This window comes from Bacillus rossius, chromosome 5, assembly GCF_032445375.1.
Source record: "Bacillus rossius redtenbacheri isolate Brsri chromosome 5, Brsri_v3, whole genome shotgun sequence".
NCBI lineage: Eukaryota > Metazoa > Arthropoda > Insecta > Phasmatodea > Bacillidae > Bacillus > Bacillus rossius.
Genome location: NC_086333.1, coordinates 59,171,170 through 59,196,934, shown reverse-complemented (window position 1 = coordinate 59,196,934; position 25,765 = coordinate 59,171,170). Strand labels below are relative to the sequence as shown.

The 25,765-nt window shown below is 35.5% G+C and overlaps 2 protein-coding genes across 5 annotated transcripts in view; one reads left to right on the top strand and one right to left on the bottom strand.

Moving 5' to 3' along the window:
* LOC134531844 (protein brambleberry-like) overlaps window positions 1-8,560 on the top strand; it is a 35,846-nt gene extending 27,286 nt beyond the window's left edge. The window contains exon 11 of the mRNA XM_063367829.1: window positions 5,734-8,560. Within this exon, the coding sequence (XP_063223899.1) occupies window positions 5,734-5,875 (142 nt within the window). The 3' untranslated portion in view covers window positions 5,876-8,560. The remainder of the gene's footprint in view (window positions 1-5,733) is intronic.
* Window positions 8,561-11,661: 3,101 nt separating this feature from the next.
* The window catches only part of LOC134531843 (isoleucine--tRNA ligase, mitochondrial), a 48,431-nt gene continuing 34,327 nt past the window's right edge, over window positions 11,662-25,765 (bottom strand). For 3 of the 4 annotated variants that reach the window (XM_063367825.1, XM_063367826.1, XM_063367824.1), the window contains 6 exons: window positions 23,829-23,972; window positions 19,285-19,498; window positions 18,447-18,553; window positions 17,561-17,706; window positions 14,939-15,123; window positions 11,662-12,003 (listed from right to left, as the gene is read on the bottom strand). In XM_063367825.1, coding sequence (XP_063223895.1) covers window positions 11,773-12,003; window positions 14,939-15,123; window positions 17,561-17,706; window positions 18,447-18,553; window positions 19,285-19,498; window positions 23,829-23,972 — 1,027 coding nt within the window. In that variant the 3' untranslated portion in view covers window positions 11,662-11,772. The remainder of the gene's footprint in view (window positions 12,004-14,938; window positions 15,124-17,560; window positions 17,707-18,446; window positions 18,554-19,284; window positions 19,499-23,828; window positions 23,973-25,765) is intronic. The other variant, XM_063367828.1, reaches the window with a different exon arrangement.

The window sequence follows — 25,765 nt, the reverse complement described above, 5'->3', positions numbered from 1 at the left end:
TCTCTCACTCGCGTGTGCGCTTCTACGTTCAGATGCCGCAGCCAGCCTACACAAAATAAACGCTTTGCGTAAAAAGATATTTTTTTAATCTTTCATTGAGATGGCCACTGACGGCACGGGGCAGTTGTCTAATGTCTGCATTAGCCGGCGCCGGCAAGCCTCCCTCCCTGTCCCTTGCCCACTGTGTGTATAAAAAAACCGTGCGCATGTACCCCCACCACTTCTCCGCTACCTCCCATACTTTGTGACGTAGTGTGAGTTGTGTACTGGCTTGTGCTATATATAGCCCATCCCCTTGCAACTCGCGTGACGTCGCAGGCAGCTGCGCAGTGGAGTGCGAGTTTCTGAGTCCGGACGGTTTCACCACGCTACAAAACCCTCTCAGCGACCGCTCCGGAAAAATGAACAACTCAAGGTCAAAGCATTCTGAACAGCGTCGGTAATTTTCCATCTCGTTACTGTGCCTTTCAGGGGTGGCCAAGGTTGCTTTGTCTGGTGCGGACTTTATGCGGATTTAAAAAAATTCCATTTCAAGTATTTAAAAAGAAAGGTGCAGACATTATGCGATGGCGGACATTATGCGATTAAATACAGTAGTTATATAACTAGAGATTGGCTAGTCAAATCCTCAAATCCACAAATACCAACAAATCCTTAGTGTTTGAAGGATTTGATATTTGAGGAAAAATATTTGAAAAATAATATTAGAGAAAATAAAAACAGTTAAAAAATTCAACACTGATAACCTCTGAAGTTTACTGGGTCATTTTTTTTTTTTCAGTTTACCTAGCTTTTACCTATCCCCAAGATAATGTAATCATATAAATAAAATTACAATATTTTCGCGAGTTTTAGTTAAACTATTAAAATAAAATAATTATATAAATATTCCATCAAATTTAAATGTACCAAATCAAATGTCAAATTAAATCATCAAAAACTATAATGCGTTTTCTTTATCTTCATTGAGGGGAAAACAGTAACTCATAGGACATACTCGCTTGGAATATACTTAAAATTTGTGTAAGGCATTAGTCACAATTCCTCATAACAAAATAAATACTTTAATGTACCAAGGATCGAAACGTATAGGATGTCTGGTGAGAGATGAATTAAAGGTTTTTTTTTTTTTATTAACTTAATACTAATTTGAAAAAGACATTTTATTTTTAAACTTAAATAAGAAAAATCAGTCTCAAAGAACATTTACAGATTCGTATTACAATTGCAATTAAAATTACAACAATCTCACCAGTTAAGATTCACGTAAAAACGACTCAACGATCATACAAAAGAGAGAGAGAGAGATTCACTAAACTCTTCCCTAATCCTTCCTAATACATTAAATTAATAGCATCAAAACCATAATTTATTATTAAAATTTAGAAAAGATCAACATTTCTTGATTAAATGATTACTCATGTTAAAACTAACCTATGGGCCTCGCCTGCCCTTGAAAAATCCGCAAGAATTTGCATTGTCAAACTATGACTCCACCGACTCGTTACTTTGACGAGAGGCATAGCCTCCCTGAGAGTTAGCTTCAACACAACTACATCACGAACTAAGTGACTCTTTTCCACAGGCGAGAGGCATAGCCTCCTCCTGAGTGAGCCACGAGATTACACTCACTTGCGCGTATATTCCCGCGCACTGCCGTGCCTACCAAAAAAAACCCTGGTTATTGAAGCCAAATTTACAAACAACTAACCAGGACAGCTGAGAAGGCTACCCCCCTCTACCCAGACCTGCAGACCACACCGCACTGCCTCTTATGACAGCGCGCCCCAGTAACTGCGGCCAGTGGCTGAGCCAGCGCACGGCCGAACAAACAAACTACAAAATAATGTGAAATCTGCAAGCCAGCAGCGCGCCGCGCCGGCCCTGTGCCCCAATTACTTGGTCACGCCACTTGAGCCGACGAGTGAACAGAGCAGCCAGCCCAGAGTCCCATCAGTAAAGTCCCCAAATTTGATTTCAAAAACCCTGGAAAATTTCGAACCGCGACAACATGTATTGATTCAGTAAACTTAGTTCATTAATAAAACATTTAAAGGGTTAAATATTTCATCAACGTGTTTAATACTTTAAATTTCTTGTACATTATATTATTTTGGACCCTTGAGACCTAGATTTGGATTCAAGGGGTATAGTCAAGGCACTCTTTGGGATTCGAATGGAGATTCAAATTCGAGATGATTTGGAGGTAAATATGTAGTTGGGCGGTATATGCGAAAAATTTTTTTCAAAATCCAAACATACATTTATTAGATGCTCTTCAACTTCCTCTTTTCATTAAAAGTGGCGGAGATAAGAAATACCAAATACTTTAGGAGATATCGAATTTTTAAATTTCATCACAATACCAGTGCATTCATGTGGCGTGCACCATTGTTTCTTGTTTACGAGTATCTATTTTTTTATTGGATAATGATGTCACGTGATTGTTCATGATAGGCCAGAATTCAAATGAACCAATACGTGATTATTTAGTTCATTTATTGTTTAAAATGGTGTTTAATTACCGCCTCCAAGTTAGGTGAGTTTTTAACGTTTCTAATTTTAAAGTCTTATTTGTTATTGTTGCACAAGTAATAAATAACAAAAAAAATTTACGTGAGTTGTTACTGTTCATCCTTTGTCCTGGTTTGTTAGGTCAGGTCAGTTACATTATAAATACTTTAAAACCAAAGAACCATTGAAATTAATTCATATTATTTTTAATGTACGCTTAGTTTCAAAGTATTTATAATGTAACTGACCTGACCTAATCGACCATTTTCATTAATTAGGCATTCACAAACACATGGCAATAAAAAAAATCGCTACGGTCGAATGATTACACAGGTCTTGGATAGCAAAATAAGAACGGCGATATCTCCTAAAGTATTTGGAATTTCTTATCTCTGCCGCTTTTAATGAAAAGAGGAAGTTTAAGAGCATCTAATAAAGGTATTTTCGGATTTTTAACATTTTTTTTTCGCTAATACCGCTCAACTACATATTTACCGATTTGGATTTGACCCATCATTAATAATCACTTTAAAGGATTTTTAGAATGTGGTTATTCTCTATTTAGAATCATCAATATATTTACGAATGTCTCAAATGAGATGCTTTGCTCTTTGTGCTGTGTGTACACTAACAAGTTAAACATCTTATATCTTAATACCTTTGGTATTTAGTGTAAAAGCATGATGGCTTTGTTTTGCAAGAGAAGCTTCAACTTATTTTGTAATGACACCTTGTTTTATGTAACTTATCTTTTTACTTGATGTGACACAACAAATTTAATCTTTTTCAAGTAGGGAAAAGCTTTGTTTCCCAGGAAAATTCTGAATAAATAATATGGAAATAAATCTTTTTGTTTGTTTATACTTCGTAATAATATAGTTTAGACCAAGAAATTATTGTTAATGATATGAGAAAACATGTTACAAAGTGTTTTTACGTTTGTTTTGCTCCATCTCTTTGCTTATATTTACTTAAGTTGTTATTAAAACGTCTATAAATGTACATTTTGTGAAGGTACTGCCCTGGTTATGTAAAATGATAACTGGTTTACTTTTTTCTATTTTTTTTTATAGTACGTACAGTACCATGTTGTTTTAGTGATAAAAAGTTTAAGTTATTTTAGTTTTTTGTTTGAATTTCAAGAAAAATATAAAGATGCTCACATGCCTGGTTAATCTGTAGTTCACTTTTCTGAAGAAGAAAATAAAACTTAAATGATTATCTTTTTTTAATATCCTGTTATGTTTCTCAATCATTTTCTTAAACGGTGCTGTGATATGTAATGTAGTTTGCCACTCTAACGAGTGGTTAGGATAGGTACATACTACATATATTACAAATACTGTAATATTGTGAAAATGGTTGGTTGGGTTTTGTTAGCTATATTGATTATACTTAAAAGTGGTATGGATGGTTGGTTAGATTTGGGTAGCTATATTAAAAAATAGGCCCACTGTAAAATCATTATGAATTACCAATGTAAAATATACTGAGGTAACTTAACATAACCAATCATTATTACTTTTTTATAGTATTTATAATGTAGCTAACCTAACCAAACATTCACACCATTTCACTTTATTTTTTAATTTAGCAATCTAACTTACCTTTTCCAGAATTTCACAGTACTTTTAATATATCTAACCTAACCACTCACTAAAACTTTAAACTACTTAAATTTTCAAAACGTCCTTCTAGAGAATGATTGGAAAAAGTTGTCAGAATGTAAAATAAATTTGAATTTCTAATCTTTTTTTTATTATGGAAAATAAGCTTTTTCTTCTGAATTATCAACAATTTATAAGTTTAGATTCATAGCATACAGAATCCAAATTTTAAGGGAGTGAAAGGCAGAAATAAAAATTTGATTCCAAATTTTAGAACTTGAAACAATCTAGATGTCCCGGATAGCTATGATCTGGATTGCATGTACATAAAATACTTGGAAAACTAATTCAGCACAAGTTGTAATTCAAAATAGTTCACGAAAATTAAGGTTGTCAATATAATTTAAAAAGTTGTGATGTTCTTCTTGTGAAAATAAACAGAATGTGAAAATCAAGTTTTGTTCCTTTATTATTATTATTTTTACCAAAATTCCATTATGACACAGTTCCATACAAAAGTTTAACCTTACCAAGGCAGTTCGTTGCTTGAAAACAACTTGCTGATTATTTACAGTTATGTAGTTAATTTCCTTTATTAATGAGTAATGACATAAAAATGCTGGTTAAATCCTGAAGTTGTCTGAAACTCACAGTCAGTGCGAGAACAAAATTTTTCTCGTGCAAAAACAAAGCACACCAACTCTTGCAGAAGGCCTACGTTGTCGTCTGTGGTTGAGTATATTCTATATAATTGTTTGCAAGAACATTGGAAAGAGCCCAGCCCACACCACAGACGTGAAAATATTCTTGACTACCTACATTATAATGTTAGATTTGTAAGCCACCAACCACCATGACCTCACTTGACAGTGTCTGAGCGATGGCTGGCCAGACAAATCACAGTACAAAATTACTCTTTTCTTCTTTTTTTTTCCCCCCACAGAAACCACTGTCCTACGTTCTAGAAATAACACCAACACACTATGGAACACACGTGTAAAAAAATACAGTTACAACATCATCATTTAAATTGAATAAAATATTGACAATCCACTTACTTAATTAGTAACCTAGCCAACTTTGTGATAATCGGTAACAACGTAGTTAAAAGGCTTTTCTGAATAAAAATAAATATCAGAACTATTGCAAAATATTCCAAACTATAAAATACAAATACAAAACCTAGGTCTCCATTAAATTGAACCAGCTGATCCAACTGAATGACAAATACGTTATTTTTTTCTTTTTTAAAAAAAAGTAAAAGCTGGCGAGGGCATGACCCTGCAATGCTACAAAACAATGTAAATATGCTGCACCGATTTTTTTCACTGGTTTTATGTTTTAGTCCGATTTTTTTGCAATGCTTTTGCATTTTTAACACAGCTTATGGTCAGTTTCATGTACTCATGTCAGTTTTCTGAGGTCCCTAGTTACGTTTATTCCATTACCCTCAGTTCTCATTACTATTTTTGAAAGCCACTGATTTTCTGCACCAAAATCTTTAAGATAAGTGACTAGAAAGTACAGTGAAAAGTGTCAGTGAATTGTAGACTTTTTTTTCTGCAAACATTAATTAGTGTTTAGACCTTGACTGGTATTATTTTCCCAACAGGAGAATGCAGTCTGCCTTCAGCCCCTTGAAGCCACTTTGCTCGGTGACAAATCCCAGTGGTGCGCGATGCTTAAATACGCCCCAGCACGGGCAAGATGCCTGCTCCCTGCACTGTGGACTGTCTTTGAGAAGACTACGATGACAATTGGTCTGTACTCTTCAACAGTTACTAGAGATTTAGACGGGCCACTAATTTGGTCTGTTTAGCTGAGTCACAGTTAAACCTCGTTACAATGCACCTCACTTTAAAGGATTTCTCACTTTAAACATTTAAAGCATACATTTTCAGACCCTGCAATATGTTTTACAGTTTGTAACAATTTTGTATAAAATTCTTTCATTTATTTAGTTACAAAACTAGGTATTTTCAGGTATGTTGTAATGAGATTTCACTGTAAAAGGCATCTTTACTGACAAAAAAAACTGCTTTCAGGGCAATTATAATAGTTTTAATAATATACAATTTCATCTAAAGAATTTATTTTACTTGAAGTTAAAAATCCTTAAAGGCGAGGTCGTTTTGTCATGAGGTTTCACTGTACATTAAAGGTTGGTTGAACTATCCTAAAGACATGTAATACATTTTTATATGTACAGTTATATTGTAAATTTTAGAGTTGCTGATTAAAAGTCAGTTGGGCAAAGTAGATTTGCATCAGATGCAGTGTGATGGTTGTGATTCACTTAGGCCACTCTTTGTGTATAAACCTTAATAGAGTACCGCATCTTGGTGATCGTTTAGTATTAAAAGGATGTGATGGGGTCCCCAAATGTGTAAACTCAATCAAGCTTAAGATAACATATTTTTGGTATTTGAATCGTAACTAAGTAAAAACATAAAACAGTATTTTTAGGACCTTTTGTTCAGCATAAGTGGCAGTTTGAAATTTATTTTTCAATACAGTCATTATGTTGTAGCAATTAATGCCCTAATTAATTTTCTAATAAGTCAATTCACAATTTTTTTTGTCCCATCAGCTTTTCTGTTTTGAAATGTATGCTACTGGTGTGTGGATTAAATGATTGCCATAACTTAAAATGACCAATAATTACCTCAGTTTTTGAGCGAATCCATGATTGCTAAAACATGTGATTACTGCAAACGTAGATACTAAAGAATTGTAAATTGATCTGAAAAGTAGGTTATATGTTTCGAGCTACACTTGTAACAAAGTTACTATTAAAGAAGCACTACAAATTTTAAAATGAAGTACTTCGAAATTCAAATATTTTAGATACATAAAGTAATGTATGACAAATGGGAAAAAAGGTTACATACTAGTTTTGTTTTATAGTTAGTTTTTATATTTTTTTAAACTTTCGTTATTATATCCAGTAAAAACTTGATCCAGAGTTACATACAGACTATGTTGTGTACTTAATTTGCAGGTAATCTATAGAAATTGCTCAGCCTAGAGATACGATTTTATGGTTTTATTTTTGTAAATTCATGTGGCTACACCCATTATTATTATTATTATTATTATTATTATTATTATTATTATTATTATTATTATTAAAAACTGATAAATTATCTGTACAATTATAAGGGAAAATATTTGCACGTTAATGAAATTTAAAATTTTTTAAAAAAGCAGCTTGAAACTGAGACAATTCAATATACTTTTATGAATACTGTAAAAGAGTACAATTGTTAAAAATACCTTTAAAAATCACACATACATTTATATTCTTAGTTGGTAGTTGATGATAATACCTAGGGGTCAGGTAGCAAGGTATTATATTCTCACCTTTCAAAGAAAGAAATTGTTAACTATAACAAAAAAATGTGAGTCTTTCAGTACTCGCCAGTGATGTGTAACATCTAACCTCGGTAACAAGCAAATTCATGTGTTCTCATGTAGCATATACACTTATAAGACACAAAATTTAACGTAGAATTCTTTAAAATAATGCTGAGCGTGATAGATAGATGCAAATTGTGTTTTCAACTACATTTCACGCAAATCATTCGTAGTTTCCACACCCACTGCTAGAATTCTCTGTCGGAACAGTTGTTTTTGACAATTAATTTATTTTATAAGTAGACGAAAATTTCAGTGTCTATAATGAAACGGCTCCGATAAAACGAAAATGGCTTTGGGCATAATTTTCAACAAGAAATTTTATTAAAATACTACCCAGTTTGTTAAATTTCATTAAAAAGTTAACACTATAAAAATTCCCCATATTTTTTTTTCAACTTTGGTTTGTGCCATACACCTACAGATGGCAGCACTGAGGTTGTTTAACACATTTCCATTTATTTACTTCCGTTGCATTTACATAATTACTCCCACCAAATGCTGTATAGGTAAGATGTTACACATCAATTCAGTGTTTATTTTGGTGTAACTTAAAAATTTATATTAGGCATTAAATAGTGTTTACTCAATGATCAAGAGTTTTGTGTCAAAGCAATTGTGTAATTAGACTCTCTGCTCTAGAAGTACATTTTGGAATATTAGATAAGTGGATTATTATTTACTTGATTTTTTGAAGTGCTTTGTCTGAACAAAAATACTAAATATGTGATATTTTCTATTTATAGGCGATGTTTTAGTTTTGTGCAGCATGTTTTGGCTGTGAATTGTGTAGTGATTCTATCTTATATTGCTATGTTGTTGATTTTTGTTAAAAAAGAAAATGTTTTATGGAGAAAAAAAAACATAACTATTTAACAACAATTTTATATTGTATGATTCAAATATGTTCTTGAATGCTTGTTTTAAAATAATGATTTGATTAATATTTCAGTTAATTGATTTTGTAGTGGTTTATGTGAACTTTTGTAAATTTTGCATTAATATATATTTTTTTTTTTTACAAAATATGTTTTGGTCTCTTTAATGTGTTTAAAAAATATTTTTAATGAAAATAAAATATTGGTATGTACTTTTTCTGTACATAATAATATTTATGAAAGTATGTACACTAGAGTCCCGTTATAGCGAGGTGTCACAGTTCCGGGTTTGAGCCTCGCTATAACCGTGTCCTCGCTATAACCGAATTGGACAAATTTTGGCCCCCAAAAAATAAAAATTAACCGAAAATAGCATAAAAATTGTGTTTAAACCTGTATAATTGGAAAATAACAGGTTATATTAACGAAATCTTAATTTCTGTGAGCAGATGTGTGAATTCTCTTTAAAACGATACCCTATAAGTACGGGTGCGATCACCGATTGCGTCAAAATAACCAGAATACCCTACCAAGCCACGTAAGTATAGCATCTCAGCCCGCGGCCGACGCAGCATTGTGCTGCTATCTATCGTCGACGCGGGCTGTCTGCTGGCGGCCATGTTGGTTCGGGATGTTGCTAACAGGTGGTGCTAGTGTAGCGCGACGATTTAATTCATTACAAAAAAGCAGTAGTGCGGTTGCGGCAACGCACATACGCCTCAAACGTAATAGTCGCTGGAAAACTATACTTTTTTCATTTAAAGAAACCTGTCAACTTTTTTAGAAAATAAATTTGGGATTAAACTCAAACCAACACCACCCCTTTCCCGGACAGATACCACAACAACTGACCGAAACAAAAGTTACAAGAAAACTGCCCTAGCGATTCAGAAATAAATACGGTAGTGCCTACTAGAGGTGTAAAAGTAACGAAAAAAAAATGTGTACCCGTATGTATTCGTTACTATAACAATTAGTACTCGTTACTATCGTATCGTTACGTTACTCGTTACTTCTGATACCGCATAACATGCTATGTTATGATGCAGCAACGAATCGAGTCGTATAGCGTACGCGTACAGTATGACGGCGCGTAAATAATAATAAATAGAATATAAACAATTAACAATATTTGATATTTAACAGTTTTTGTTAACCAAGAAACAATTAAATCTCATTAGAGTGGCTTTTTAATATTATCTCTTAAGATAACCAAGAAAACGTGAAAATACGCGATTATAAAAACAAAAACATACATATTTCTAATTTGTAAAAAATACTTTCTTACGTTGTTTCTGTTCCAATCTCAAACTTTGTCAACACACGGCACAGATAACTCACGGAAGTTTGATAAAAGAAAGAAAGGACGGGATTCTATTTTTAAAGCCACGCACTTAGGTGGCGACTGCAAGGCTGAATAATGTGACAGCGTTAACGGCAAGACGTCTAGCGGCGAGCGAGAGGGGCGGAGATAAAGCACACAAATAACAAAAGCGCGCTTCAAGCGATCACGCCGTAAATTCCTCAAAAATACCTTGTTATAGCCGTGTTCTCGCTATTACCGTGCTCGCTATAACGAGATTCTACTGTATTGCATATCTGAAGGATCCCAAGAATTTAAACATAATGTTCAAAGGTAATTGGGAAATAAACTTCCAATGGTCAGGGAGAGAAAAACTAGAGGTGGACTGAGACTCGAAAAGTTGAGTCAAGCAAGTACCTAACTTCATCTTGACTCGGCTCGACAGTCAAGTTCTTTGTATTCAACGGGGCAAGATTTTGCAGTGTTTTTGACATGTACGACAAGCATGAAATCACATGCCATTACAGTGGAACCTTTGCCATTGAGCTGCACAAAAGGAGTCATTTAAAAAGTGAAAATTTATAATATATATTAGTGATGTTGGAGGGTGAACACTAAGAAGTATGGGAAATGGGGAAAGAGCAGCCTTTGCTAACCTTAACTCCACCAATCCTCCATTTCCCGTACCCTGTAGAACATTCAAAAGTGGCATAAGTAACGCAGTTTAGATGTAGTTAATATGTATAGATTTCCAACTAAGCTCTACCCGCCCTTTGCCGGAGCATGAAAGGTAATGTAGCGGCCCAGAAAATGAATGGAAGAAGTGTAACAGCGTCACTGGTGGTAGTTTGGAGATTCGTCAATAAAATTAAAATAAATTCATAATAGTTCTTATTCTGTGCATTTTTTCTCTTCAATATACCATTTTGTAAAGCTTACATTGGATCTAGACTAATTGGTCAGTTGTGAAGTAGTTTTGATAAAAATACTAGAAACACAACAAAAGTAATCTTTATTCATGTCAGTGCCGTGCTGAGGTAGAAGTTATTATAAAAAAAACCTGTAGTTTAATGATAAACTCAACTTGCAACCTGTTTTCTAAAGATGTACTGAAATATTTATTTTTGGAGGTAAAATATAAGAAAAGATATACAGAATAACAGGTAAACTGAATTAATTAGCTAACACTTTTATAATGTGTTATACAGAAAACAAATTCCATTCAGGCCATTGGGAAATGATCGAGAAGGGGAATCTCACATCCACAGTTATCTATCTGAAACATTGTTTGTCAACTACAAAGCAAGCTTTCAAGGAAGCATAACAATTATATAAGTATTTTCGAAGTGGTTGTGTAACTTATCCAAATTTACATATAAGTTCCTTAATTGCATTTTTTTTATAGGCTCGTAACTAAGGATAATTTTAGCTTAGGCTACCGGAATGAAGGAAATCCCAGTTGTGTTCTATTTTATTAACCTGCCAACAAGAAATTTATCAATCCCGTAATTTTTTTTTTATTACAATAACTGGAGAATGAATGAGAATTCCCAATCTGTTCTATTTTACATAACTGCCAATAGGAAACAAATCCTGTACTCTTTTATAACCACTTGTGAAATAATGGGGATCCCAGTTCCATTCTATTTCACATATTTTTCAAGACATGTGATAATTATTAATTTATTCATTTTACTCTATTTAAAAGGTGTTAACGTCTCAAAATAATCATTCCAGTAAAATCATCCTAGAATACACCAACATAGAAGCAAAGAGTTGAAAGTGGCAGAACATGAAAATATGTAAGTTTAGTGCAAGAGTGAGTGCCAATAAATCAAAAATTGTGGAATTTTTCGAGAGAGAAAAAAATTGAATCATTGCAATCTTTGAAGAGTAATTAATGGCCTAGTTGGGAACTGGAAAGTGAATAAAACGAAATGAATAAAAATAAATAAAATTATTATTGAAATGTGCACATTTGCTTGATTCAAGCTAACATTTTCACAGTTGTGAGTATACTGGCTGTTGTGTGGCCGTGAGTGAACTTGGGGACTCAGCGGGCGGCGGCTCCCAGCGCCCGGAGGACTTTCTCGCAGCGCCTGCATGGCCTGCCTTCCTCGGGCGACGTGTGCCTCCGGCAGCGCTCGCACAGCTTGCCCTCGCTAGGGGACACCTCCGCCCGCGTCTCGCCCCCGCCACCGTCCTCTAGGAGACGGGCCTCCGAGACCTGCAGCAGCTCTGTCAGCTGGGAGTCCGTGCTCGCCCCTCCTTCCGGCTGGAACGTCTGCAGGCACAGCCGACACGTGAATCCAGTTTTATGGGTCGACTCCACTTTTTTCTCAAGTGCAAATCTCGAATCTGATTCTTAAGAGTGTGTGTCAAATCCAAATATAGACCTCGAGAGTCAAGAGTAGTGTAATAAATAATTCACAAAAGCTAATTTTATTTAAGTATTTTTTGGACATACACAATTGCAGACTGCACTGTATGTCGGAAAAAACCTCAATAACAGACAAAAAAGAAAGATAAATATGCACAGAAAACAAGCTAAAAACAGGCATTGCAAAAAAAAATTAAAACTAGGGATGAGAAAAACGATTCCTAATTTCATCGATACCTACCAATTCTACTTTAATAATCAAGAATCGGTGATAAAAGTCGATTCCCGCATGTAGCAAAAAAAATCATTTCACAACATTGCAAATCTGTCAGATACAATTATTTAACAACTCTTTGAGTGGGGTTATGACTGACTAGGCACATATATAACACAGTCATATTTCCCCAAATAAACAATATCTAAAACTTGGGTCTATGTTATACACAAGTCAAAAGTACAAAAAAATTTTTATAAAAAAATTATCACTGCGTATTAGTAGGGGCCTGTTCTTTTCGTGAACGCGATTAAACGACGATAAACGCAAAATCACAGTAAAATACAGTTTTTACACGAAAGCGCCACAACAGCATTTTTACACTAAATTTAGTATTAAAACGCTAAATCGCAGTGTTTTTACGCAAAATTTAAATACTGGGTAAAAGACTTGTCTCGTCACTGGTAAACAAACACCGCAACATGGCCACCACTGAACATTAATCATAAATGCACTAAAGCAAACAAAAGCTTACACTAGCTCACGTTATAATGTTGAACCCAAAAATATACTGTAAAAATACGCAAAACTACGGCGTTTATTTTTCTTTCCAGCATAATGTTTGGATAGATAAGACAAACAGGCAAAGTTTTAAAGCCTACGCACACCGCTCGGGGCACTGACGTCAGCTTGGAACAGTGACATCGGATAAATACAAAAGCAAGCAGATAATTGGGCAAACAGTGGCGAACGGTGTTTGGAACAGCCTTACGTGAGTGGCCACACCACGTCAGCCGGGGGCGCTGGCATATAGTTGGAACAGCGTCATAGTATCAAGCAGATTATCGGGCGAACCAGGTACCAAGCTCTGGAAACTCTTAAAGGGGACCTTAGGAACTATCTTTACTTCGTCACCCAGCCGTACGGGGCAGCACAAGCATTTTAAATCATGCCAAAAAGCAGAAAAATGTACACAAACATTCATTTTCGAATGGTGTGACGACGATGATTAGTTGGTCAACAGTGTTTTATAGATTTTGTTGGGTCGTTACCACAACGCCGAAATACCATAACGCTGAATGTCAAAATAGACCACAAAGCCGAAATAACAACGAATGAATTTGTGTGTTTCTTAAATGTAACTTAACGCCGAAATACCACAATCAAGTACAACACTTTCATTTACTAGTTCTCTAGTTGTTGCTTAATTTTGTTACAGTTTCATTTCACAAATTTTTTAGTTAATTTGTACCCTTCTCTAAGTTAGACCAGTTGTATGAACGAAAATAATTTATACTGCTCAAGGAAAGCCTAAAATATTTTTTTATAGTTTATTCTGTATTACAAAATAAATTTTAGATTAGTTTGACCCCTTTGACATATGAGCCATTAACTTCTAATGATGTAAACATTTATATGAGTTAATGTTAATAACTTAGTTGTGTACTCAAATTTGATAAATATGACTTTATGATGTATGCTACATCATATATGTATTGAAAGCTGAAAAAAAAATGTTGCAAATATAATTTGAATTATTTTATAAAATTGTACGGTATACAAGAATTTTATTGGACCATTCCTAACCCTGGGTAAAAATTATGATGAGAAGTGCAGGCACAGTAACTAATCCATTCCAACCCATACTAACTGAATATTCGCCAAATGTTATATTTCCAGCAAGAAGACGTTATGTAACTGCTTGTCCTAATATTCATGTATGAATTCTGTTGTAACAGGCCGAAGACAGGCTATGTTTCAATTAAATTTCCATGCAGTTGTTGATGGGAATGACTGTTAATAATTTTATCTTATAAATATCCAGATTAATTTGATTTTAATCTTTAAGAAGATTTTATCAACACTACTATTCCCCAAGATTTGACTGCATGGCAAAATCTGAATCCCTTGATGTACAAATTACACAAAATTTAAAAACTGCTCATTCCTGTGTTTGGGTGCACGAAGTAATTGCTTACACATCTCTAGCATGTCAATAAAACATTCAAATAATACTATGTACATATTTGTGATGGATTATGCTGTCAATACCAATTGCACCAAAACCAATACACCCATCATTTCAAAATTAGAGAAAAACTGAACTATAGTGCTACAGTGCTGAACTACAGTGCCAAAACAAATTATTTAAATTAAAGAGGATCACAACAAACTTGTTATTGTCCATCAACAGTCCTAAAATACATGCTGAACGTGAATTATTTATTCCAACAGCTGTTATATAACAACTCTAGGGATTTATTATAATTAGAGTCCCGGAAATTTCGCGGATTCCTCTGGCCTCAGGATAGAATTCAAACTTATAGGTGTGCTCAACCCCATTGGTTGATTTCTTAGCGAGAACATTTTTATCCTTGTTATTTGGCACTACCTGATTCGCTTACTTCTCTCTTAGCTGGGCATCGTTGGCTCACGGTCATAGAGAGGAGTGTCCGAATAACTGCTGTCAAATCATGAACTTAGTGCGACAGTGTGGAGGTTTGCATTCTAGCTTGCGACTAAATGAATTGGCGAAAATTCCGTGGCTCTAATTATAATGTATTACCAGGGAAATATGCTACAAATGAAAACTGCAGTGAAATGGTTTAATGGCACCGTACTGACCTTGAGTGTCTCAAACACTTCGCCGGAGGCCCTGATGGTTGCGGCCACTTCCCAAGTGTTGCCTGGGACCAACTTGTTCACTTGCCGCCTCACGCCCAGGCCGACTTCCATGGCACGGGCGACACCAGGGTCGCTCCAGTTGTCCGGCAGCTCCAGTCTCCCGGACCGGAACAGTGACCGCCCTTCTGGGAACATTGCCCTTTCTTAAACCAGCACACACAGCTAGTTTTCCTGCAAGATGTGGTGATTCAGCAGTTATCATCAATGTCACGGTCCAATCGGTAGAGCTCATAAATTATGAGTGGTCATGGTTCCTGTCCCAACACTCGTTAATGCACAGCAACCATCAAATCAAAGTCAACAAATCTGGACTCTAGTTAAAAAAAATTTCAAATGTATTTGTATGAATTCTAAATTTGAGTTATCTCTAAGTGCAGGGCATAAATTTAATAGGTGGTAGAAAATGCCAAATCAAGCATACTTTACTTTTGTCGAGGAATGTTGTCTTGAAACCAAACCCTGTGCGAACAAGTAGCATATAATTTTTTTTGGCCTGTTTTAGAGGATGAGAAATTGCAGCGCTGTGACATTCAAATGTTCCAAGGGAAGCAGGCAACTAGCCGGGCGCAGACACGAATCAGCTATGCGCAGTTTGGTGTACATTACCGTTAGTGGCATTCGGTACATGTCTGCTGTGAAAGTGCCATTGGTAAATGTGCACTGCTTCTGTTGCAATTATTTTCACCAGGCCGTACACCATTAACATACCAGCCATCTCTGCGAATGATGAGTCTGTCGTGCTATTTTTGTTTGTCAAATCTGTAACTGCAGCGTCGTACTCACTAACAGTCAACACTGTGCTAATCGCTCAAAGCCAAACGTGTATATCTACTACAAGCAACCATCCACTGTGCTGTACGCCAGACTGATGGTAACTAGTGCATGTGGCTAACTCTAAACGTCTGCACTCGTCACCTGCTTCCCGCAGAGTGTTTGCACGTCACTGTGCTGCAATCGCATGTCCTCTCAGCCGATGGAGTAGTCCCCTAAAAGCCCACCAAATTTAAAATTTGTGGGCTACTGTATACGCCTGTAACTTTGCAAGGTTTTGTTTCCAAACATGTATGTTCCTTAACAAAAATTGCACTTTTTGAAATTTCCTCCCACCCATTTAATTTATGCCCAAACAATTTGTGAACATAGTGTACATTTATTTAGCATTGGTACATTACTTATAAAAAAAAAATTTGCATGCAAAGACAGTATTTTGATTTTCAAGACTTGCCCCTGATAAAACGATACAATATAAAAGCATTCATGACACTCGACTATTGCTATAAACAAATAAATAAACTAGTGCTAGCACATAGAGTAAAATATGCATGCAATACATATCTATTTTAGTGGTGATTTATTATTATTGTTTATTTATGGTTTTTGCTGTCTTTGTGCCATGCTGGTTACTTCTGAAGAGATAAACCAGCTGAAGTTTAATTTATTTTCAGTTGAATTGAATTTGAGTGAGGAAGTAATTCAACTGCTCTATTTTGTTTGAGTTTGTCAATGTAATATAGTAGAACTAAGTATAGCATACAATAACCAAATTAATTATTATTAATATAAAAAAAGGATAAATAATGATTGGACTTGTTAATTTTATCTATGTATTGTGGTATTCTAATTACAGTGAAACCCCATATTTGCATTTCTGTATTTGTGTTTTCCAGCCATAAATGACATTTTCTCTAGGTCTTGTTTACATGTCATTAAGTATAATGCAATACTTTCCCTCAAATTATATTGTCAAAATTACTTTCTTCCTGCTATTCACATCTTGTATGACATAAAACTGTTTTTATTATTGTAAAACATGTTAAGACGTTTTCGCACAATACGATTTCCCATAAAATACAATTAAATGTTTCAGTTGAGCCATTCTCCATAATTGTAAGTTATTATTTCTCATGTTTAAGTTGCCCAAAAACTTCATTTCCCATATAAAACTGTATTTTTCAACGACTAAAATCCATAATTTGTCAGGAAATTACCGATTACTTATTAATTAACAAGAATACAAAGTTTTTGGATGTGTAAATTCTCTTTCAGACATGTTTTCAATTATCTATTCCGTAGCTGCTGTGTGGAACATACAGAAATGTAGCCAGCGCTGGTTGGCATCATCTTTGGTTAGGTTGATGGCTGTATAGTGTGTGTCCATGTAGTTAAGTATTGATATTGATAGCTCACCATTTGCATTCAGTGTGTGCACTGTCTCATTTCAAGTAAGTTACATTTGATAGCCTTTTTGTGTATTTTATGTGATGTATTTTGGGCATGGCTCGAGTATTGATGATATGTGTATTAGTAGGTTAGTATTGATTATTTTTTTATTTAATGTTAAGATAAAGTATCTGTTGAAGACAAAATACAGTACATACAGGAAATGTGGTACATATGTAAGAGATGAGTTTTAGAGTTTTCCCTCAATTTACTTTTTTCAATTACTTTTTTCTTTGTTCCCCCAGGAAAGTGAAAATAAGGGGTTTTGCTGTAACTAGTTTGACGATTAAAGTGACTACAATTTAAAGCTCTACAGAAAACTGGAAATACTGTGCGCAGTACCTGGACACTGAGGGTGGTGCAAGTAAACTTCCTCTGCCAAGTGTGGCAACACTGGAGCCATACAATGAGTCAGCACCTCCAAGATGTGAACCAGGACGGTCTGACACGCTCTGCGTCGTGGGTCATCTTTCAGTTCACAGTACAGTCTGGAAAGAAAATTTCCACATTATATTTTTTGCATGGATCTCTCTCATGAAGTTACCTGCTACTTGGGAAATTTTCCTGCACCTGTATCAGGACTAAAAACACATGACTCGGTAATTTCACGTCTTAGAAAAAATTTTCTGGTTAATGAACATGAATATTTCATTCATCAGTCATCAGGAATGATATAAAGGGTTTTGATTAAGAATGGGTCATTCAAATCCTCAAATATTGTTTGATATTTAAGGAAAGAGAGTCAAAGAAAATATTGGAGGAAACGTAGTAAATTCAACATAAACAACTCGTAAGTCCTATTGCTATAACCTTTCTCCAAATGTATTTTGTTCTTCAGATGTAATTATGTAAATAAAATTAGGATATGTATTATGTATTCAGTAAGGAAACTTAGTTTGTAAAACAAACATTAAAAAAGGTTTAATTTTTCAACACTTTAGTTGATATATATTTTATTTCTTGTACATTATTTTACTTTTTGACCTCTGAGAAATGGATTTGGTTTCAAGGTGTATATTGGAAGTACTATTTGTGATTTAATTCAATACTTGGATACGAGAAAATTAGGTTTTGAGTGTTTTGACCCATTACTAGGTTTGATATTACCTTTTTTTTCTTAACTCAATTCACCCCAATATTTTCCATTTTGATCTGGCTATCTAATTTTTCAGATCAAGCATTTCAAATTTTTTTAACATCCTAGATATATTTAAAATGTGAACTGTACCTGTCTTTGCAAAGACTGCAGTAAAGGTTGGAGACCTCGTTTGTCACGTAGTTGACGAGTGAGGTGCAGACACTGTTGTACTGGTAGTTGTCATACATTGCTACCACCTGTTGGTATGAAAGAAACACTGTATGTCTTTGGTTGAAAACATTTAACATATCGCAAACCAGGTAAACTAAAAGAGTACTGTTGTAATTTATTTATTTCACAGTATTATAATCAATCTCCTGTAACAATTATTCACCATTTAATCAGTGAGTGTAAAATAAATATGTTAACAAAATAAGTAATTTACTAAGCATATATGAAAACAACAAATTTCATCCTTGGACATTTTCAGTATCAATATAAAGAGCATAGAAATTAAATATTCCCTAACTACGGCAAAAAATATAAATATTTTTTTCACCATCCAGCTTAAATTATTTACAAAGAAACAAGAATAAAAAATCTAAAAAATAATGATGGAAAAGTAATTAATAGCATTTTAAGTAAACTACCAGAGGTACATACATCTTATTTATAACTTCTCATTATTTATTTAGCTGGAGTAGACTATATGTATGTACAGCACATCAGGGGCTTAGTCAAGAATGAGGATATTGGTAGCACCGGAAAAATTAGCATCTTGCTAATTTACATTATAAATATTCCCCCCTTGATTTTTGGTATAGATGCTAATTTGACTAATTTTTTAAATATACACTTTTTTTACCAAAATTAATTAAAAAAGTCATTCATTTGTATAATATATTCATATTTTCCTGTGTGTTAGGGTATTTCATCTTTCTTGTCCACGGGAATGTTTCAAACCGCCGCCACATGTTGTCCCGTGTACCTCGGAGTGCAGCTCATGCAGGGTGTGCAGCAAGTAGCGGTCCAGCACGAAGAACTGTTCTTCACCGTCGCCCGCGGCCGCCATGTCGTGGGCGGCCCCCAGCAGGAACCTCAGCACGCCGCGCAGCTTCTGCACGTGGTCAGCGCTGTTCCGGAGCACGCCCTGGCCCACCGGGATGCTGGCGTGCTGGGTGGCGTGGCAGGCAACCCACCACCTGCCCGCGAGACGGGGGCTACACTCACAACCTTCCAGAGTTTTCCCACCAAATAGTTACGACACTATTTTTAGATTTAAAAAAAAAAAATTGGTTGTCTGTAAAGTCGGTTTACGGACGATAGTTTAACGTGACAGCGTCATAACAAAACATTGATGAAATGATTGATCCAGAAGAAAAGGAAATATCATATTCGGCCTGAGAGTGAGCCGTAATAGGTTTTTGCAACCAAACCATTTAGGCATTAAAAATATATTCTTTGAGGAAGATTTTTTTTTAATTTTTTCAATCTTTTGCATGATAAAATCTACCTCTGCATACTTTTATGAATAAAATTGAATCATTTTTATTGAATTATCACTATTTTGTATGTATACAAAAGAGTGAAATGAAATGTGCACTTGAATTAATAAATTTACTTTTATTTGCATTCATTAATTCAAATATATTTATTACTTTTGAAATGTTGCGTGCGCCATATTTATTTTTACAAGTACAAAAAAAATTCGCAGCTGCCAGGTTTCGAACCGACAACCTCTAGTTTAAAAGATAAGTACGCTAACCACACACCCACGAGGCCATACTAAAGTAATACAGTTTCAAATGTTATATGTATATATTTATAAAAACTTTGTTTACGGTAGGGGTATAATATTAACACGATTTTATAACAAATACGTATCCCAAATACACCAAACTTATTTATACATATAATGTGTTACAATATTTTTTAAAACATTGTGTAAAAGATCCCGGGTGTAATTTGAATTTTTATGTGTAACTGTAAAACATCATTGTTGGTTCAAAACGTATCTGAATTTTCAACATTACTTTTAAATAACCGTACCGATTGTGCTGAAAATCGGTGGACGATCGTTAAATTACATAATATTAATAATTCAAAAGACGAAAATATGATTGAAAAGTATAATCGATGGTGGTTCCAATAGAGTGGAAGAGAGATGCCACGCATGTGTACAATGAGCAAACAGGACACATTCGTAGTGGGACATCCGTAGTGGGACACTTTTCGTGCGTGCAGCCGGCGTTCATCGATTTATTAGACGTCACGTCAAAAAAAAAATCTCGGACATTTTTGAAGTGAAACATTGTTACACGTGAGAGGATATAGCGAAAAGTAAAATTCTCAAGAGTGAAGCAGACAATGGTGGAGATCTGGAGATAGAGGAAATTTATAATAATTAGGTAGAGAGTCAGATATCTCATCGTAAGTTTTTCGTCACCATGTTTGGTACAACTTGTGGAACTCCAGTTTGAACCTCCATTGTGTACTTAATTGTTTACTTTTGATGTTCAAATGAATGACTGAATATATTGTTCTATCATTGAAGTAATTTATTTAAGTGCATAGTTTCACTTCTAAAGCGCATGGTGGCAAGCACAATTTTTTTTTTTTTGATGTGACGTCTAATAAATCGATGAACGCCGGCTGCACTCACGAAAAAGTGTCCCACTACGGATGTCCCACTACGGATGTCTCCTGTTTGCTCATTGTACGCATGCATGGCATCTCTCTTCCACTCGATTGGAACAATCATCGATTTGACTTTTCAATCATATTTTTGTCGTTTCAATTATTAATATTATGTAATTTAACGATCGTCCACCGATTTTCAGCACAATCGGTACGGTTATTTAAAAGTAATGTTGAATATTCAAATACGTTTTGAACCAACAATGGTGTTTTACAGTTACACATAATAATTCAAATTACAACCGGGATCTTTTGCACAATGTTTTAAAAAATATTGTAACACATTATAAATAAGTTTGGTGTATTTGAGATGCGTATTTGTTATAAAATCGAGTTATAAAAACGAAATAATATTATTCCCCTACCGTGAACAAAATTTTTATATGTAGTATATATATAATCTGAAACTATTAATTATCAATAGAGTCAAGATTTTGTGGTGTTATTTTAAGACAAATTTCGGTGTAAAGAAATAAAGATTTTGGATTTATATGGTTTTATTTTTTTGCTCAAAATAACCACGGCAAAATTTTCTTGCTTTTCTGTACGACATGAAAATTTATTAAAACAAATATTAATATAACTAAAACCTCATGATCTAATTACAATTAAGTTCATTTGCAAATTCATAAATTCAAACTTTTAAATAACTACTAAAAATTTCACGACTTAATTACAATCACATACACTACAAAAATACACAATTAAGCACTTCCAAAGTTACTATTAAGACGGTTTTATTGAAATGCTTTCATAGTTAAATTTTCCGAATTTTCTGGAGTGAGACATTGTCTTCTGTCACTAACAACCAGTGAGTACCTGGAAAATGAACGTTCGGAACAAGATTGCCCTTAAACTGGCTTGAGCAAATTCACTGTAGTCCCCTTTAAGGGAGCAAATTACCTTTGCAACATCAATTTGGCTTGTTTCTGGCAATGAAAGTTCATCCTCAATTATTTTTTTGAAAGCAACATAGCCATGTATGAATGTATCAATGGGAAGATGGGAAACAGAACGCAAGTTATGCAGAGACTGCTGTAGGTTTGCATCTTCTATGCTAACCCTACTCACATTTCTTGGGTTGAACAGCAAATTAATGGCATTAAAGACTCTTAGACAAGGATGTCGTTTAACAGATGAGTTTTGCCTCAAACGCTTATGTTTCTCACTCGCGACATGTTTCACAAGCGTATCGCGTCTCTCGTAGTCTAGCCTGCAGTTACAGAATTTGCACATTAAAATTTTATCACTGAAATAAAATCCTTCACTGGAAAATTCTTTTGATCGGTCACTGGCAGAAACCTTCGTTTTAGGCATTATCAAAATTTTTTAATCACATAGGAAGAAATTAACCTCTTAATACGCAAAAACTTGCCGTGCTGGAAAGATCAAAACAATGGAGAATAGATGCGAATACAAACGCATACCGAATACCAACATACGTACGTGAAAATTAATACCGACATAAACATGCACTATTTATTATTTACAATCGTTACGTTAAGCAGGGTTAATTTTATTTTCGTACCCTACGTACTTTATTTTAAATAAACAGTAAAATCAATGCGCTTTAGTGTGTAATATTTTAATGATTATAAACGTAATCTTAGAAAAACATATTTTCGACGTTTGTTATTTTTGTATTTACAGAAAGTGAACGGCGGCCATTGTATCATAGTTATCAACATCTTAAATTATTATGGTACACAAGATTACCGTTTAAAGAAAATATTACGTTAATTCCGAGACTTCATTTTAAAATCTATAATGAATCACAGTAGCATATAATAAATATGGCTGCTAGTTACTGTCAGAAACATTTTATTGTGCTGAAGTTAGTGAATTGTCCTTACAGAGTGGAAAAAAAACGTAAATAATCAGGATAGACGAAATTTCGTGACATATCGCGGATTTCGCACAATTTCGTTTTATTTCGTGTTTTCAAGCGGTTTTCGGTGTTATTTCGTTTTATCGCGCATTACCATATAATCGTGCCTCTAATTATCAAACATGGCCCCGTGGCTGAGCGGTCAGTGGTGCTATCTTCTAATCGTAAGTATGTCGGTTCAAATCCTGGCAGGTGCAAATTTTTTTTTGTACTTGTAAAAATAAATACAGTGCACGTAAAATTTCAAAAGTAATAAATATATTTGAATAATGAATGCAAATAAAAGTAAATTTATTAATTAAATTATTGTACATTTCATTTCACTCCTTTGTATCCATACAAAATAGTGATAATTCAATAAAAATGATATAATTTTATTCATAAAAGTATGCAGAGGTAGATTTTATCATACAAAAGATAGAAAAATTAAAAAAAATTCTTCCTCAAAGAATATAATATTTTTAATGTCTAAATGGTTTGGTTGCAAAAACCTATTACGGCTCAGTCTCAGGCCGAATATGATATTTCCTTTTCTTCTGGATCAATCATTTAATCAATGTTTTGTTATGACGTTGTCACGTTAAACTATCGTCCGTAAACTGACTTTACAGACAGCTAATTTTTTTTTAACTCACATTTATTTTGTCCACTTTTTAGCAGACAAGCTACCAAAAATGACCAAGTCAACATTACATACATTTTGATGTCACCATTAAAGTGTTCGTATTTATAGTATTTACTCAAATGGAATCTACACATTTGAAAATACATATGTATCTGGCTCAAATTTTGAGTAAGGTATTATAGGTAAGGTATTCTACCAATGTATGCACGTCCCATCAAACATGTACAGTCAAGGTAGATCAGGTCATTGATGTATGAGGAGCAGACTGAAACAAAAAAAATACATATCTTGAAATACATACGGAGATTGCAGTAAACCTCACCTGAGAACATCGACCCCAAAAGCAGGCTGTTTCTTGGGGTCTTTGCCACCTCGCATGATCTCCTGTGGATCGACGACGTTCCCCAGCGACTTCGACATCTTCCGACCGGACTCGTCCACGGCGAACCCGTGCACAAACACTGCTCTGCCAACAAATGAACTATCTCTTAGTTCAAAACAATCTTGTATTCAAAGGTATCCTTTTATTTAATGTAATTTTATAGTCATCGTCATCTCAAATACAAGCTAACATGCAAGGTAGTCTTAAAATCAATTATGTTCATGGTCATTTTATATTCAAATGCACCCTACATTCAAAAGCAAAATCAAGGGCATTCAGGAACGTACATAGAAATTTTATTTTGCAAGGGGGGAGTATACAACTACTTTTTTCACTGTTTGCTTTCAAATTCTTTTCTGTTGTTGCTGGGAATGATATATTTTTTCAGAATTTTGTGGTGGGGGGGATATATTGCTCCCATTCACCGCTGCATACACTCCTGCTTACATTCAATGTCCTCTTATACAACTGAATGGATATTATCAACATTTATGAACTTATATTGATAGTTTCATTATTTAGATGCTTCCTCTGCCTGCCTGCACTTAAAGACACCTGCGCTTTTCAGCTGCGAGAGTCTGCATGTTGCCACTGCCAACTGAACTCTCAGTTTATGGATGCTTCATGTTTACTGCCTCATGCCCGGGTGCTCTAGCGTGAAAGGTTTGCTACTCTCGATGGTCCATTTCTGACCAATACGTTTGTTTATAGATGTGTCCTATCCGTCCATTTAAGATGTCTGTCCACTTGAAGACAGCAAGATCATCGCGGGCAGTTCTGCATCCTGTCCTGTTTCGTTTCCTATGCTATAACCCAGTAGGCACCGTAGGGTAAACTGTCGGATATGTGTCACAAACGCCAGATTCAGTTATTAGTGTTTGTTGGAAACAATAAATAGCATTGCACCAGAAATTGTTTCTACTTGTGTTTTCCCGACTGTCGACCTTGCGCATACTATGACTGGGAAAACCTGCTTCATTAAGTCTCCTGAACAAGACTCCACCATGCCTCCCATGGCTTTCATGATTAGCTGCCCCTGTCGTGATTCAGCAGTGCCTTACATGACGACTCAACCTACTGCGAGTCGGCTGAGTCTCTTGCAACTCAGGAGCCTCCCCCCCCCTTCCCTACAAAATGTACATGTCTCCTGAGACTTGGCTGCCTTGTGGCGAGGTCATCACTGAGATGCCAAAGAGTGTCTCTCCCCCTGGGGAGGAGAGCTACCAAGTAGAGGGGCCAGCATCGGGGGAGGCATTTCAACTTATTTTCAACTGGAAAAATAATTTTATATGAACTGAAAGGACATTAATCAGGGACTAAATGAAACAAAACCTGTATATTTTCATTTCACAGACTTTTATCAAGAAAATTTCTTATCGCAAATGAATGTTCCAATTTTATATATACACAAAATACAACACACACACGCACGCACGCACGCACGCACGCACGCACGCACGCACGCACGCACGCACGCACGCACGCACGCACGCACGCACGCACGCACGCACGCACGCACGCACGCACGCACGCACGCACGCACGCACGCACGCACGCACGCACGCACGCACGCACGCACGCACGCACGCACGCACGCACGCACGCACGCACGCACGCACGCACGCACGCACGCACGCACGCACGCACGCACGCACGCACGCACGCACGCACGCACGCACGCACGCACGCACGCACGCACGCACGCACGCACGCACGCACGCACGCACGCACGCACGCACGCACGCACGCACGCACGCACGCACGCACGCACGCACGCACGCACGCACGCACGCACGCACGCACGCACGCACGCACGCACGCACGCACGCACGCACGCACGCACGCACGCACGCACGCACGCACGCACGCACGCACGC